This window comes from Pan troglodytes, chromosome 1 (genome assembly GCF_028858775.2).
Source record: "Pan troglodytes isolate AG18354 chromosome 1, NHGRI_mPanTro3-v2.0_pri, whole genome shotgun sequence".
Classification (NCBI taxonomy): domain Eukaryota; kingdom Metazoa; phylum Chordata; class Mammalia; order Primates; family Hominidae; genus Pan; species Pan troglodytes.
This window is the reverse complement of record NC_072398.2, coordinates 46,861,843-46,879,258: the sequence shown is the minus strand read 5'-3', so window position 1 is coordinate 46,879,258 and position 17,416 is coordinate 46,861,843. Positions and strand designations below refer to the sequence as shown.

The 17,416-nt window shown below is 50.5% G+C and overlaps 1 protein-coding gene, 1 non-coding gene and 1 pseudogene across 11 annotated transcripts in view; all 3 read left to right on the top strand.

Moving 5' to 3' along the window:
- The window catches only part of LGR6 (leucine rich repeat containing G protein-coupled receptor 6), a 127,629-nt gene that overhangs the window by 26,295 nt on the left and 83,918 nt on the right, over positions 1–17,416 (top strand). For 7 of the 10 annotated variants that reach the window (XM_016935790.4, XM_054657666.2, XM_063793651.1 and 4 more), the window contains exons 2-3: positions 7,341–7,412; positions 9,854–9,925. In XM_016935790.4, coding sequence (XP_016791279.3) covers positions 7,341–7,412; positions 9,854–9,925 — 144 coding nt within the window. Of the gene's footprint in view, positions 1–1,895; positions 4,482–7,340; positions 7,413–9,853; positions 9,926–17,416 lie in introns of those variants that run through there. The other 3 variants (XM_063793654.1, XM_063793643.1, XM_054657671.2) reach the window with 1 other exon arrangement.
- Positions 8,262–8,316, top strand: LOC112207139 (U7 small nuclear RNA; annotated as a pseudogene).
- On the top strand, positions 13,581–13,681 carry LOC112207540 (small nucleolar RNA U13). Its single transcript, XR_002941980.1, has one exon. It is a non-coding gene; the product is annotated as a small nucleolar RNA U13 (small nucleolar RNA).

Sequence of the window (17,416 nt, the reverse complement as noted above, 5' to 3'; positions counted from 1 at the left end):
GAGGCTGTGCTAGAAACTAAGATCAATCTGGTGGGTGGAAAGAGCATCCCCCAGGATTTTAGGAGACCTACTTGTAACACCCACTCTGCCATGAACTTGCCGTGTGTCCTTAGGTAACTCTGTTCCTCTGAGTCTGTTCCTGCACTAGCAAATTGAAGGAGTGTAGGTAGAGGAAAGCGCCTGCTATTCAGGGGGTGTTTGGAAATGCATGGGGTGTTTTTCTTCATTTAAAATTTTCTTTTAAGAGAGAAAGTCTCAGTCTGTTGTCCAGCCTGGAGTGTAGTGGTACTACCCTAGCTCACTGCAGCTTCAAACTCCCAAGCTCAGGGGATTCTCCTGCCTCAGCCTTCCAAGTAGCTGGGACCCTAGGTGTGTGCCACCGGGTCTGGCTAGTTTTTAATTTTGTATAGGGATGAGGTCTCGCAATGTTGTCCAGGCTCATGGGGTGTTTTTGATGGTCACAATAATAGGGAGATGCTCCAAACACTTATGAGCAAGGCCAGGGAAGCAAAAAGCTCTGCAGCGAGTGGGACAGTCCCGCCCAGTAAAGAACTGCTCATCCACAATGCCGACGGAGCCCCCACAAGTAACATGAGGTGCTCTCTGGTGCTTTCCTCTCTGAACTCAGTTCTGTGGGTTGCTCACGTCTCATCCATGCCCCACCTCATTCTGCCCAGGAAGCCTTCTCTGCTGACCCTCTCTCCTGAGTGTCTGTTTTACTCTCCAGTCTGGGCACATGGTCTAGAACCTAATTGGGAGGGTGGCTGCAGAGCAGTTTGTAAACTACAAAGCGGAGTACATATATGGAGGTTTGCCGTCCCTTTGTGAGTAAAAAGTCCTTCCCCAGCAACACTGTCAACTCCTTGATGGCCCAGACCTTGTCCTGGGCTTTGTCTCCATCTCATGCAGCACTGAGCTCAGCGCACAGAAGCCCATGGGAAAACAACTTCATGACCTTCAGGGCTGGCCGGGAACTTAGCATTCGTCTAATGGAACCAGGTCCTCTGATTCCAGATTCTGTGTTCTTTCCTCTCTACCCCATCACCTGCTTCTCTTGTTGACAGAAGAATTCAGCAAGGGTTCTCTGAGCACCAAATGGTCTCCGTGGCAGCCAGCCTGTCTCCTGGCTTTTTTCAGTGGGAGAGAACCCCACCTTTGGACTCTCAACAGTGGCCTGTCCTGCTCCTTGCCAAACCACGAGCTGTCTCCTGACATGGCAGGATATGTGCCTGGCTCAGCCTGGCCTTCATGGGGAGGGGTTGCTGCTGAAGGTTGTCTGGGCAGCCCGTTAAGCCCTAGTCAGAGACTGAGAGGAGAAGGCTCTGGAGAAAGCTGCTGGTCCACTGCAGGAGCCAAAGGATTATTTGGAGGAGGACCTCACTTTAACTTCTCTAGAGGATGCCTAATTAAGAGAACAGTGAGCACTGTGAGCAACAGCCTTCATTGATTGGGTGCCGGCTTGGAACTAAGCATGGGGTAGCTTCTTTATAGAGGTTAGCCATTGTAGCAGCTGGGGGAGACATTGACACTAGGCAGTAGGAAGAACTTCCCTAGAGTAAAGGCTCAGCCACAGGAACATCACCTGTGTATGAGAGTAATGCACTCATTTGGATATTTATTGAGCACCCCATTTGCCAGGCACCCTGATAGGACTGGAGGATACACAGATGACTAAGGTTAAGTCCTTGCCTTGAAGAAACACATAGTCATCTGTGTCATTCTATACTAATAATTATAATTCAGTTAGATGAGTAGAATATTAATGATAAGGCATAGTTATTGAGCACTGGGTTTTATTTATTTATTTATTTGTTTTGAGACAGTTTCATTCTTGTTGCCTAGGCTGGGGTACAGTGGCATGATCTTGACTCACTGCAACCTCTTCCTCCTCCCAGGTTCAAGCAATTCTCCTGCCTCAGCCTCCCAAGTAGCTGGAATTACAGGTGACCTTCACCACACCTGGCTATATTTTTGTATTTTTAGTAGAGACGGGGTTTCGCCATTTTGGCCAGGCTGGTCTCGAACTCCTGACCTCAGGTGATCCACCCACCTTGGCCTCTCAACGTGCTGGGATTACAGGCATGAGCCACCGCGCCCGGCCAGCACTGTGTTTTATATTTATTTACTCATATACTTCACACTACAATTTTTTTTTTTTTTTTTTGAGACAGAATCTCATTCTGTCGCCCCGTCCGGAGTGCAGTGGCGTGATCTTGGCTCCCTGCAACCTCCGCCTCCTGAGTTCAAGTGATTCTCCCTGCCTCAGCCTCTCGAGTAGCTGGGATTACAGGCACCTGTCACCAGGCCCGGCTAATTTTTGTATTTTTAGTAGAGACGCGATTTCACCATGTTGGCCAGACTGGTCTTGAAGTCCTGACCTCAGGTGGTCCACCCGCCTCAGCCTCCCAAAGTGCTGGGATTACAGGCGTGAGTCACCACGCCCGGCCCACACTACAATTCTTGTGAGGTAGCTAGTGTCATTATTTCAATATCACAGGTGAGAAAATGGAGGCTTAGAGATGGGAAGTGACATGACCAGGGTCACACAGCTAGTGAGTGTTGTCCTGGGGGGATAACAACGGCAGGTGCTGTGCTACATGCATGGTAAGTGCTCAGTAAGCACTGTTGAGTGATCATATGCAAAATACCGTGGGGACAGGGGGTGCTGGGAGCACCTCACAAAGGAGGGGACTGTGGGGCATAGCCAACCCCAGGAGCTCGGCTCCTGGCCACTGTAGCTGGCCTTTTCCTGAAAGCAGATCTTAAATGCTCCTATCAGACACACACACACACACACACACTCACACACATTCACACACACTCACACACACACACTATGTGAGGTGATGACTATCTTAATTAGTTTGATTGTGCTGATTATCTCACAATGTATACAGAGATTAGATCATCAAGTCATATGCCTTAAATCTATACATAAATAAAATAACTGGCCTTTTCCTGGCTGCAGAGATGGGCAACCTGAGTCCACAGTGGGACAGTGGAAAAGGGGTTTCTGCCCCTCCAGTCTCTTCTCCAGCGGGGCAGGTGGGCACAGTTCCCCCAGGTCCACCCCAGGGGACCCAGGGGCTTGTTTTTCACTGTTTCTTCTTCCCATAGGAAAAATTCAAACAGACCCAATCCCCTCGGGCCCTTGGATATGAGCCAGATTGCCTCGGCGGAGGGTCTTCTATGACCCCAGCCCCTTTCAGCTGCTCTCTGACCCCTCCATCCCCCAGCATCCTCCCTCTTATCAAACCTGTTCCCTGTCTCCATGGTGACACCACCTTACCCAGTTTCCTTGGGTGGTCTGGTTGCCTCACAGGGTGAAACTCTGAGAACATTTTCCTCATGTGCAGCCAGAAACTTCCACGTCCCATGCCCACAACTGCCCCTCTCTTCTCTCCTCTCCATTCCCCTCCTGCAAGTCTCTCCCTGAGACATTTCCCATCCCCATCCCATCATGGCTGTGTCCAGTTGAGAGGACTCATAGCCCTTCTGGGTATCCCAAGGGCTCCCAGGAAGAAGGCTTCAGGATGGAGTTACAACCCATCATCTCAATGCCCTTGCTGTACATGCATAGGTACAGATAAACACATGTGCCCTCACACATGACACACACATGCCCAGAACCCTCAAAACAAGTACATCCAGCTATCCCATCCCATGACCCCCACTTCTTGTACATATCTACAAGTTCATGCAGCCAAGTGGATGTAGCCACAACCAAACCCCAAGCACCCAAGGATCAAGGTGTCCTCTTATTTCCCCTGGGTCCAGGCAGGGCCTGAATGTTTGAGCTGTGCCCTCTGAGTTGCACAAAAAACCAGCTGCACAACCAACCTCCCAGGACAGTCATATGTCAGTAGGAACCACCAACATGACAGAGCTACCTCTGTGTTTGGAGTTTCTGTGTGTCAGTTCCTTCCCTGTCATTGTGCAGGCACAGCCTCCCCACAGCAGGGCTCAGTGCCTCTTGCCAGGGCTCTTAGCCATTCCCAGGGCTGGTGGCATTGGCTTGGTGGCTCTCGGCCTTGAAATCCCCACTTCACCTCCCTCTTCCAGCTCTGCACGCTCCTCTTCCTTCCCCTTCCCCTGGCACCAGCCTTACCCCTTTTCCTTTTGTGAGAGAGCCAGCCCTGAATGGGGCTCCCTCCACCCCTGAACAGTTGAAATTCACCCTCCTTGCCCCACCCCACCCCCTTTACTGAGCACTGCAGCTGGGCTTTGTGTTGTTTTGGGGCAGGATGTGGGGGCGGGTGGAGGGGTTCAGGCCCCCTCCTCTGCAGGGGAGAACAATGAGGCCGCTAGTCAGGGTGGTGGGGCAGAGGGAGTGGGTGGGGTGGGAGCCATGGAGGGACATCAGAGGCTCTGCGGCCCGGCCCCTGGAGGGACAGCTGAGTGATGAGGCCTGAGTCACACGCCCTGAGTGCTCCTTGAACTCCCGCTGCGTTCCTGTCGAGACACATCCAGAAATGCACAGGGTAAATATTTAGAGGTAATCATTTTTTTTCGGCACCTCGAGCCTCCTGCCTCACTGAGAATGAGCCAGGGGTGGGACACCAGGGGGAGGAGTCCGATCTGGCCCAGCTTCTGTGGCTTGGGTTTCTGTGGGTGCCACCCTACGTTCCCCTGACACTGTCCAGTGTGCTCCTGCACCTTCTCATTTCAGCCACAATCCAAGGCTAGTGGGGCCTGAAAACATCCTGAGGACCAAACCCTGGCTTAAAATCCATCCACAGGCTGGGCGCAGTGGCTCACTCCTGTAATCCCAGCACTTTGGGAGGCCAAGGCAGGAGGATCACTTGAGGTCAGGAGTTCGAGACCAGCCTGGCCAACATGATGAACCCCATTTCTACTAAAAATACAAAAATAGCCAGGCGTGGTGGCAGGTGCCCATAATCCCAGCTACTCAGGAGGCTGAGGCAGGAGAATCACTTGAGCCCCGGAGGCGAAGGTTGCAGTGAGCCGAGATCACACCACTGTACTCCAGCCTGGGTGACAACAGTGAAACTCTGGGGGAAAAAAATCCATCAACAAACTCTCTGGGTTCTGCCTCTCTCCCACCTGAAACTGTGGCCACAGCACACCACCTACAGCTTCTGCGGATCCCGTTTCTAGACTGGCAAGCCCAGAGGTGTTCTGCAGGGGAGCAGGGAGGGAATGGTAGATGAGAAGCAGCGCTGGGTGCAGCATGCCAGTTCCTTGGTTCTACCCTGCACGGAATGTCTTCCTTCCTTGGAGGACATGGAGTCCAGAGCCCAGGCTTTATCAAAGATAAAATATTTGAGACTAAACAGTCTTTTTATAGATTGGAACAGGACTCCCAAGCACACGCTCTCCAGGCTGTTCCCAGCCTGCCTTTCTGGGCACACAGAAAGCACACGCATTTCTTGGGGGGAAATGCAGACACTGAGGTTTGAGGGCGACAGTGCATGTCTAGGGAAAGGAGAAAGCCTCAAGAAGGCTTGGGGGCAGTGCCCAGCTTGTGGTGGTCTGGTCTGAGCCCACCTCTGTACCCCCTCAGGGAAGGGGCAGGCAGAGACGAGAATCAGGCATTAGGAGTTTGAAGTAGGATGGAATGCAAACGTGTCAGGCACACACACACAGTCTCACACACTGTTGCTCACCCAGGCACAAACTGTGAAGAAGATGCCAACACAGGGTGGGACCCACAGAGGAAGGTACCAACTCCTCTCTACTACTTTCCTCCTTCCATCTTTCCCTCAGTGTCCTGTGGGCAAGTGTCCCAGCCCCACAGGCCTGTGGAAAAGGCACCAGCCCCTCTCCCACCGGCCTGTGGGGCTGGGACACTTGCCCACAGGACCCCGAGGGAAAGGCAAGAGGAGAAAAGCAAATATGTACCTTGTCCATACTATTTATTAGGCAGTCTGTAAGCATTAGCTCACTTAATCTTTACAAGCACCCTACCAGCTTGGTGCTGCCCTATTTTTATAGATGAGGTCAACTAGGGGCCCAGAGGTCAAGGGCCCAACCTCTGATAGGTAACTGCAGAGGAGAGATGTGACCTCAGGGCCTTTTGACTTTGAAGCTCAGTGCTCCTTTCTCTTTGTTTTCTTGAGTGTAAAATGGAGATAATGATGGAAGCTAATTTGGGGTTATTGTGAGAACGGAGGGAGGTTGTTTGGGTAAAGATTAGCCGGTGTCTGACACAGAGTGGGCCTGCAGTAAATGCCAGGGTAATTATTGTGATTATTTTGTGTGCAGGGCCTCTAAGAGGACAGTGACACTGCAACCACCCACAGGGTCTGTCAGATAATATGAGCTTAAGATGATCGAGGCTGTGGATCCGCAGAGGGACTGGGATCCTTACCCCACTTGGGAATCTAGTGGTGTGCCAGTTCTGTGATGTGCCAAGGTGTCATGTCTTCCAGGCGGACTAAGACAGTGTTCCCTAACCTATCTGGCACCAGGGACCAGTTTCATGGAAGATAATTTTTTTCCACGGACAGGGGTGGAGTGTGGGGGATGGTTTCGGGATGAAACTGTTCCACCTCAGATCATCAGGCATTAGTTAGAGTCTCATAAGGAGCATGCAACCTAGACCCCTCGCATGCGCAGTTCACAGTAGGGTTCGCACTCCTATGAGAATCTTATGCTGCCTCGGCTGATCTGACAGGAGGTGGAGCTCGGGCGGGAATGCTCACCAGCCTGCTCACCTCCCTCTCTATGTTCCGCCTGGTTTCGGTCTGCTGCCCCCGGGTTGGGGACCCCTGGACTAAGGGAAGCAAACAGGTAGAGCCTGGTAGACACCTCAAAGGGCAGTGAAATGCCACTAGCTCTGGGATTGAATCAGAGGATGGTCCCCCAAGGGGAGCCCAGGGACAGTTGTACCAGTTCATGAATACTGAATGAGCCTGCTCCATAGACTGGAATAGCAGTGATCTCTGGGCCTCAGTTTCCCCACTGGTAAAAAGAGTGGGTGAGATATTATTTGTATTTGGCGATCCTTCCCTTCCTGCTCTGAAATTCTATGAATTTTACTCTAGTTCCTCGCTTTATAGGGAGGCCAGTTTCCTTCATAATCCCAATCACAGCCAGTCCCAGGGGAGTCTCACAAAGGACGGGTGAAAGGCAGAGGGGAAAGTAGGAGACCATATAGAGAGAATCACCAAATGACCCGGGAGGCCTGACTCCCAGCTCAGTTCTTGCTCTTAGAGAGAATGCAGCTGCTGTTGTCAGACTGGCTTTGGAGTCAGAATGGCCTGGTGGGGGGTACTGTGGGAGCCTTGGAGGTCCCTCGAGGGGGGTTGGCACCTGGACAGTGCCAGATGGCCCAAGTGGGGAGTTCACAGCTCCTTTTTCCATCTTCTCTCCACCAGGGACCTCAGCATGAACAACCTCACAGAGCTTCAGCCTGGCCTCTTCCACCACCTGCGCTTCTTGGAGGAGCTGTGAGTAGATGCTTTGCAGGGTGGGAGGCAAGCATGGGCTCTGTCTAATATCTCTGGAACCAGAGCTCCCCAGGAGGTGGGGTGGAGAGAAGAGAAAGGGGCTTGGGAAGCTAAGACAGTTCTTGACAGCAGGGTGTTCTTCAGCTGACACCTGCCCCAGGTGTGAATTGACATGCTGGGCCACATGGCATGGGAAGTCTAGGATCTAGCTTTCATTCGTCTTTGAAACCAGCTCCTCTTTGCAGCATTCCCTCCTAACTTCTCACTGGGAGTCATCTTTGACCTGCTGTCATACCCCGTGTCCAGCCACCAGCCCCTCCCCAAGTCCTGGTGGTTCTTCTCTGGGATGTCTCTCACCTCCACCCCGCTTCTCTAGTCCCACTGCTACTGCCCCAGATGTCCCCTCACATCTAGGGGTTGAACCAGCCTCCTAACTGACAGATGCCCTCCTTCCATTCTAAATTACTCTGCACACCTTCAGGATGCATCTCACCAGCTCAAAAGCCTTCTGTAATTCCCCATGGCCTAAGGGATCCATTTCTTAGACCCTCCCTTACAGTAAAGGCCCATTTCCTCCACAAAGTACTCCCTGGTGAATCCCTGCCCACAGTGGTCACTCTCAGGTTGGGATTCTTCAATCTGGCCTTATATGCTAGGGGTGCTCAAAAGTAAATCATCTCCTGGATTAGAGTGACTGGACTGCCTGCTCTGGGAAGCCAGGTCATTCTGTCCCAATCCTTGCTTTCATCCTAGCTCTGTATTTCCAACACCTCCCAGCCCTGTTTTTTCTAATTTTCACACCACATAGATCCTTGCGGCTCTAGAAATTTTGCTTAAACTTCTCAAACTGAGTGTTACAGCTCTTTTAGAATTTGTCTAGCTCTTTTAGAATTTAAATAAAAAATAATAAACAAAGAAACTTCGCAAACTGTGAGTTCCTGGCCCCGAAAGCATTCACAATTTCACCTCTACCCTGGCCCCACTACTCCCCTAACAGACCTTGCCACCGCGACCCTAGACAGTGCTCCCCAAGGATGTGGTCAACCTGCCCCTGTTGGAGTTTTGACCCCCAGGGCCATGGCTTGGTATCCAGACCAAGTACTTGTTGAACCCCCTCTGGTAGACAGGCAAGCTCAAGGTGCTCTGGGAGAAAACAAGATAAAAGCCTTCCTGCCACCCCCAGGGAATGTCCAGGTGAGGCTGAAGAGTAGTGTGGCCAGCAAGTCAGCAGGGGAGTGTGGCAGCTGTTGGCTCAGGCACCCAGGGCATTCTGTGTAAGGGAGTGGTCAGGGTTGGCCTGGCCAGTAGGCAGGAAAGCCTTCCTGGAGGAAGAAGATTAAACCAGTTTTCAAAGGAGACGGACAGGGTAAGAGGCAGTGGAGGGGCCTTTTGAAGGGGAGATGACCCAGCTTAGATGGGAATGCAAAGCAAGAGCAAAGGCCAAGGAGCTCAGGCAGGTGACATTGGACACGACCTGAGAACTTCAGGCTGACTTTCCGTCTCCCACGACCTGAGAGGTCTGGACCCATTTTAGAGGCTCCACCTAAAGGACCTTTCCACGGCAAATACCCACCTACAGAACCCAAGCTAGGAGACCTCAGATGTCACGATGCCTTTCCACATAGTTTTTTTTTAAACAATAAATGTCAAATAAAGGGACTTTTATTAGAGATATATGTTTTAAAAATAGTGTCTGAGGTATGCCAGCACAATCTCCACATCTACAAGCCTCTTGGTAGGAACTGATGCACAAAATAATGTCCCTGGGGACTTTGGAGATCAGGCAGTGCCTTCTGAATCATCCACCATTAAATTCTGCTCAGTCAGGTTTCAGCACTGAGTGTATTTCGTTGCATTTGCTCCTTTTAGAATTGGTGATTGCCCCGATAAACATGGAAACGCTTAATTAGACCAGAATGTTAGACGAATTACACCACCCCATTTCCTTAACCCTCTTGGATTAGTGAGGGTTAGCTGTGTAGTTTAGGGCCTGGAGAGACACAGACACACCCCCTGGTACTCCTCCCTCTACTGATGACACCATATGACGCAGTCCAGCAGTTGAGAGCAGGCGGTGGGTAATCCAGGTTAGCACAGGAGAGGATGTGGGGAAACTGTGGCCGTGAGCCTTGAAATTAGTCAGGTCTGGGTGAGAACACCAGGCTCTGCCATGGACTGGTTCTGTGACCCCTAGGGGACGTGGTTGACTTCTCCTAGCCTCAGTTTCCTCATCTGAAATTTGGGGAAAATAATAGGCACTTTACAGGATTATTGTGAGAACTGAGGCAATGCATGTGAAGTATTAAACACATCGTAGATTTCAATAAATAGTAGTTTTTACCACCGCCCTCCCTTCCCGTATCTCTAGACACTTTCTTATGGAGGTCACCACCTCCTTGGGTTACCTGCCAACATCGCTGACCCTTGTCTCTGATTTCCAGGCGTCTCTCTGGGAACCATCTCTCACACATCCCAGGACAAGCATTCTCTGGTCTCTACAGCCTGAAAATCCTGTAAGTATAGGTACACCTCATTTTACATAGAGCTGCAGCACTGAGAATGGTGAGCAAATCAAAGTTTTAGAACCCAAGTCTTGGTTTACCACTGACTTGCTTATTATTTCCTTATCTTCACTTTCAGTTTCAATTGTTATTTCCATTTCTTTGCTTCACCTTGTCTGTAACAAACTTTATGATTTGTAAATAAACATTTAATTGTACCTGCTACATTCAGCCACACTAAAAGGAAGTGAAACATTTAAAAAAATTAAAGTGTATAATGACCATCAACATAGGTCTTTGTGGGACTGAGTTCAGTTACAGACCCACAGGTCTCTCCCCATGACCTCTAGCCCAAGAGACGGATAAGACTGTTTCTGGAGAGGGGAAATCCAGGTGGCTTTTCTTTGGCTTTTCTTCCCCTTGCAACCCAACCTTAGTCTCTGTGGCTGCAGTACTGAGTTTCCATTCTGGCTATAAACATATTCCCTCCTTCAGTCTTCATGTTGCTTCCTCCCTGCTCCTCCTTTACCTATTCCCTTTGAAGCAAAAGGAAAGTGAGAGTTGGAGAGGACCTTTTGTTATTCCACCTAGCTTCCACTTACCATCAAACTGATGGCCCATTTCAGAGAAAGGAAGGCTGAGACACAATCTCCTCAACTCATGACTCACCTTGTTCCAACTAAGACTGTCCTCCCAAAGCCTCCTCATATGCTTATGATGAGTGAGGGCAAGAGGAATTGGGAGGAAGCGGATGCATAGGGACTGAAGGTAGATAGGAGAGGTTTCCAGGGAGGGCGCGTTGCCACAGGGTCTGGTTTGGGAAGAAAAGGAGGATATTAGGGACTGATGCTGGAGCAACAGAATGAGCATTTGGGGCTTCCCTAAAGTGGTGAGTCATTCCCAACTCTGCTACTTCCTTACCCCTGACTTGACTTGCAGGTCTCCTTTGTACAGTTGAGCAGGTTGTTCATTGCACCAGAGCATCTGGTTAAGGAAGTGAGAAGGGGCTGAATCCCAGTCCTGTGCCCTGGCTTGGGGCTGCATTCACCCAGAAAGCAATATCTTTTAAAAATGTACTCAGAGTTGCTGATGGGCTAGTGGTGGTCCTGCCCGCCTTGGCCCATGAGTTCCAGGCTTCCAGCTGGTCAAGTTCAACACTCCACATCTAAGCACTTTCTCCTTTCCCTGTGTTGTTCGTCTCTGGCCCCTCTGCCTGTGAATCTCTGACTCCAAGGGCTCTCTGGTCTCTATCTTTCCCTTAGTCTCTGCTCTGTCCTTGGGTCTCTCCTGTTGTCACCTTGTCTCCCCCTTCTCCTTCTCCCTGCCCCACTATTCCCTGCCTCTCAGTTCTGCTTCTTCCTGTCTCCTCTCTGTGTCTTTCTCCCCATAAACATCTCTGCCCTGGGGAGCAGGGGAGGCATTCTGAAACAGACACACAGTGCCGGCGGCCTACTTGGTGGTATGTCTGTGCCCAGTGGCAGGCTCAGACCTGCAGCCCGGATTAGAGAGCAGGGCTCTGTTTACTGGGCCTTCAGAAGATGTAAGACTCACGTCCCATTCCTAAGACTCCGGCTTAGAGATGAGCCTCCTCTTTCTTCTTTGCCTGCATTAGGCAATAAATCAAAGCTTCAGAGAAACCACAGGCCTCCTGCCCCTCTTTCTGCAAATGGCACCCTTGGCTCAGTGAGTAGGGCAGCAGGGGGAGGTTGTGGGCAGAAGTTGAGTGGGAGCTGAGGACAGCCAGGCTGTCTGCTCCCCACTTTGCCATTGAGCCTCATTTTGCCCCATCCTCAAAGATCACCTGGTCCCCCAAAGCCTTTGTGTCAGTCCTTGGCCTACAGAACTTCTCTACCTTAGGGATGGGTTGGGTGGTCTTGGGGAATTATCCTCTTACATGCTTCAAAGCAGAAGATTCCACCTGCATCCTAGGCATGAATTACTTTCTGATGTCTGATGTCAATTTCCCTTGTATTTTCTTCCATTGCTTGCTTTTCAGAGCTGCAAGAAAAATAGAGCAGTAGCACCATGATAATGACAACCGATTTTTGTACCAAGAGACAGTCACCTTAGCTACTCCCCAGTCTTCTCTGGGCCTGGGACCCTTATCTGAGTGGCCTCTTCTTATTTCAGAGGCTGGGCTCTCCCTGTGGGACACTCTGCCTTGGTCCTTCACTCCCGAGGCAAAGGATTAAATAAAGAGGATTCCCTCTCTAATCCTTTCTTAAATGACTATGGCAGAAGCCCTCTCTCATGTCTTTCCCACACCCCCCCCCCCACACCCCCACCCATCCCTGCCCGATCTGGAGATATTACTCTTAAGATCTTCTTCTTCTGAGAGTTCTCTAAGTCTTCAACCCACAGGCTCTGGCCAGGCTCAGATCAAGAGAGTCAGCTACTGCAGGGAACTTTCAGTCTCACATCGCTATCTCTGTCCTGTAGAGCTGGCAAGGCCCAGACGCTAGTCTTAACCATCACTAGTCTCACCATCCCGGCTCAGCACTGGAGCTGTGCTAAGGGAAGCCATGGCTCCCTCTGCCCTAGGCATATGGGAAAATGCCTGAGCCTCTGAGGGCTCCTGTCCTGCCTGTTTTTACACAGGGGCAGCTTTGGCCAGAGCTCTTGCATCTTGACCCGTGGACTAAGGGTGTGGGGATGCGTGTGTGCGTGTGTGTGTCAGGCTTCTCCGGTCTTTATCTCAAAAGTTTCCTGTCTCGTCTCCATCACAGGTTTCTTTCCCCAGAGCTGGCCTCCCAGAGAGCTGGGTGAGGCCTGAGGCTTGGTCATCTTCCCACATCTGCAGACCATCTCCTCCCTCCCTATGCCAGATTGGCCTGACATAAGATGGCCTGGCATCTAGAAAGACTCCTGCTGGGCTTCAGTTGCTTCTTACCAGGCCCAGATCTGGGAAACTGGGGTAACAGTCTGAGGACCTGCCTCCCGTCCTGCCCTCAAGAGACTGGGCAGGAGATTTTCCCAGGTGCCTTGCTCCTGGATTGAGTCCCAAATCTCTGTAAGTCTGTGACTGTGGATTCTTAGCCCATGCCATCTTGATAAAGACTAAGGCTCTTAGAAGGCAGCTCCTGCTTCCTGAGCTGCGGCCCATCCCATATGAAACCCTGGCTCCAGGCCATAGAGGAGTGGCTGGGAGTTAGCATCTCCAGGAGGAAATCTCCCTGAGCCAACCTCTAGTGTAGCCCTTTTCACCCTGTATGGAGCCATCTTCAGTTGACATTAGCTGTGTTTACTCTGTGCCTGGCTAGGCGGTGACCATGCCTGGCTGAGCCTGGGCTCCATTAGTGTCGATGAACTGAATTGAACTGACCCACGAAGGGACATGCTGGTCATTTGGGAGTGCTGGGCTCTGTCCGAGCCTCACCAACCTGGCTCGGGGGAGAAGGCTGCCCTCTCTGAGTCACCCCTGTACATGAGGCAAGGCCTGCTGCCCTCATCCTTTCAAGTGATGGGATGACAGGAAGTGGATCTAGCTCTGTGGATCTCATGTGCAGTCAGAAGCCTTGAGGTCAGACTCAGAGCCTCACCAGACCCCAGAACAGATGTTGAGGAGGATCTCAGATTTCCTCTCTCTGAGCCTCCGTTTTCTCACCTTTTAAAGTGGAGGAGTCAGAATAAAATTTCCAACATTTTTAGCTATGGAAACTTAAAACAGATTCTTTGTAGTTCATACACGTGATGATCGGTGTTCACACTCATACGTGTGATGTGCCACCCTTGGACCTTGTTACGACATCAGCACATTACCCCTCTACATGAAATTTTTTTTTTAAAGGAAACTTAAAATCAAAAGCATTTTGTGGGCTGGGTGTGGTGGCTCATGCCTGTAATCCCAGCACTCTGGGAGGCCAAGGCAGGTGGATAACCTGAGGTCAGAAGTTCGAGACCAGTCTGACCAACTTGGTGAAACCCCATCTCCACTAAAAATACAAAATTAGCAGGGCGTGGTGGCGCACACCTGTAATCCCAGCTACTTAGGAGGCTGAGGCAGGAGAATCACTTGAGCCCGGGAGGTGGAGGTTGCAGCGAGCAACCTCCTTGAGAGTTGCGCCATTGCACTCCAGCCTGGACAACAAGAGCAAAATGCCATCTCAAAAAAAAAAAAGCATTTTGTGCAGACCTCCCAATACATAAAACAGATGAATGAGGTCTCTGGTTAAAGTGAGTGAAGAGGGTGGTACACTCCAGGCTGCATCTTACCTACCCACCCCATAACCCCCAAGCACTTCTACAGAACTAAAGGAGCCTTTGGAAACCACAGGTGGATCACCTCTTTTATACTTTTTGGATGTGACACTCATGGTTCCTGCCCCCAAATGCCTCTCTGGCCAGAGAGATGCTTCACATGTGTGAGGGGAGGAGTGTTGAGGACTAGACTTCTACTGGACCAACGGCTGCATGTTAGAGTCAGCTGGGAGCTTGCAAAACTACTGATGCCTCATATTCCTCCCTCAGAGACTTTGCCCCAGAGATTTAACTGGGCTTCAGTGTGACCTGGGCATTGGGATTTTAAAAATCATCCCAGAGGTCAGGTGCAGTGGCTCATGCCTCTAATCCCAGGGCTGTGGTGGGCTGAGGCAGGAGGATTGCTTGAACCCAGGAGTTTGAGACCAGCTTGGGCAACAAATCAAGACCCCATCTCTACAAAAAAAATGTTAAAACCTTGTCTGTTGATTCTGATGTATAACCAGGGCTAAGAACCGCTGGATTAGATAGACTGCCTCTCCATATAGAACCAGGGCTAGAAAAAGAAGTAGGAAAATATCGTCACAAAAGCATTGGCCTGAGAGACAGGACTTGAGTCCTAGTCCTGATTCTGCCATTAATTTGCTTTGTAACTTAGGGCAAGTTACCTTCCCTCTCTGAGCCTTCACCTCCTCATCTTGGAAAACAAAGGGCTGTTTCCTTCCAACCTTTATAACCCAGTTGTAGTTCAATAAAAGAATGATGGCTGGGAAATGAGAACAGGAACATCAAGGGAAATGGGTCAGGGCCAAAGCCAACTGCCATGCTGACCTCCAGCTTGATGGGTGTTGATTCCATGAATAAAAGGACTTTCTGATAATCAGGCTGTCTGGCATAGGATGAGTTGTCTCAGGGAGACAATGAGTTCCCTGACACTAGAAGGAAAATTAAGTGCTGTGAGAAGATGTTACAGTGTCTGTATTGGGAGGAGGTACAATTCAGAAACCTTAAAGATCTTTCTAGTTATCTCTCTGGGATTTGACAAAGGAAAGGATGGAGGAATCTTAGGAGGTGATGTAGGTAAAGATGCATTGAGGGGCCCCTTGGAGCTCAGGACTCACTTGTGCAGTGACCAGATGTAGCCTCCTGGGCCCCTGGAGGGGTGGGGCCTGTGAAGAGGCACGAGCAGCCTGCGACCCCATTTTCTCAGCCATCGTTTCTCTTGTATCCTTGCTCCAAGCACCCTCAGGCTTCTGCATGAGAATCAAGGCAGGCCTCTGAGATGGGAAGCGAAGGCCCACCCTTTAGATGAAAGAAGTCAGGATGGCTGGGAGGGTAGAAACACTAAGCAGGGCAGAGGGCAGGAAATGTCCTGGATGGAATGTTACCACTGAGTGAGGCTTTATGCACCTTCTGGCAGCCTCTTCCTTTGAAAGATGAAGGAATCAAGGTCCAGAGAGGGGAGAGGAAGTGACTTACTCAAGTCATCCAGTAAGTGGTAATACTGAAACGAGATACTAATAATGATAATTGATAGTATCAGTGAATGTGCTATTGAACTTGTCCTCTGTGTGAGACACTGCCATTGAGGGCTTTACAGGGGTGATTTTATTTGATCCACACAATCAGTGCATGAGGTCAGTATCATCCCCAACTTATAGATAAGAAAAGAGAAAACTAAGGCCCGCGGTGCTTAAGTAGCTTGCACACTACCCCACAGCTGGAAAGCAACAGAGCTAGGATGTGGATCAGGGCTGTCTGACTTCAGAGTCTGCATCTGTGACAACTATACTGTAAGGAAGCCCAAGAGACACAGGTTTAAATTCCAACCCTGAAGCAAAACTCTGTAACTGGAAAGGCCCCTCTGGCATTGGGTGGAGCCTGGATTGAAGGGGACACTGGAGGCCAACAGACCTTTAGGAACACGGAGTTTGCATGGAAAGGGGCTGAGCCCTCCAGCTGCTCACAGCCCTGGGCTCTGCCCCTTCCTGCAGCCAGGCCCTTCCCCTGTATGGCCCTTGTCCCTTCCCCACCCCTTGGGGTGGCAAAGAGGAACCCAATCCCAGGGGTCCCCAAAGTCTGTCTTTGTTCTTTGTTCTCCCTTCTGTAGCCTTGCCTCTGTGAAGGGCTCCTCCTATCCCCACCCATTCCCACAGTGAGATCAGCATTCTTTTGTTCTTGTGATGCTGAGGTTGGGTTCATATTTGAGATTTTCACATACCCGTAAGAGGAGTTTAAGAGAGATGACATGTGACTCTGACCAGGACGTCACATAGGAGGCATGGAAAACGACTCAGGCTCATCATCTTACTGCTCAGCATTTTCTGGCCACTGCTGTATCCCACCACTATGATAGATGCTGTGGTGTAATGGTTAAGTGTCTAGACTCTGGACCCAAACTCTCTAGGTTCAAAGCCTAGCTCTGTCAATTAGCAGTTGTGTGCACCCTCAGCATGAGGATGATAATAATCCCTATCTGTTGGAGTTGTAACAAGGGTGAGTTTGAATTAATACAAGTTCTAAGACCAGGACCTGGCACATTAGCCATTCCTATTATTAAACTAAAGGACCAGAAATTGGGCTACTCTTCCTGAAGCGTGGAATTACCTGAATGATTGTGCACCAAGGCTTCCCCCTCTGAAAGATGGATGAATACACCATAAAGGGGTAATTGAGTCTCCTAGGGTAGGGCTCACTCACTGTGCCCAGGGCAGTCAGCAACTTCCTCCCTTTTTGCTTCCCCAGCTCTTCCATGAACTCCCTGTGTGCTCTCCTTCTCATTTCTGGATCTAAAGGCCTGGAGGGTTTTCCTCCCATGTCTTTACCCAGTTCCTTCTCTTGCTCAGGGCTCTGTGCCTCAGGGGACTCCCTGCGCTTTTGAGTGCTATCCTCAAAACTTTCTAAGTCCCCTCTGATGCCTGGGGTTGGCTAGAGTCAGCAGTGCCACCTGGAGTGGCACCCCAGGCCGTTTCTCCCCTTGTACATGCTCTCTGACCCTCTACCCTACACATGGAGTTCCCAGGTGCCCTGAGGAGCTCCAGGACTCCTGCCTATGGAGTCATCGTGGGGTTTTGGGACTTGGGTCCTGGTCCCCAGAGGACAGCTAGTGAGCAGATCATTTTCATTGGCTGGCACAGCACTTCTTTGAGGGATTAGGTGAGATTGGGCCATGAGAATAGTGCAGATACACTCCTCTGGAGTACTTCGAATTGTTCCTACAGACAAAGGCTGAAAAAAATGTATTTGCCTGGGGCACTGACACCCTAAGGGCAGCCTTATCCTCATCCACATCCTCCCCTTCCATAA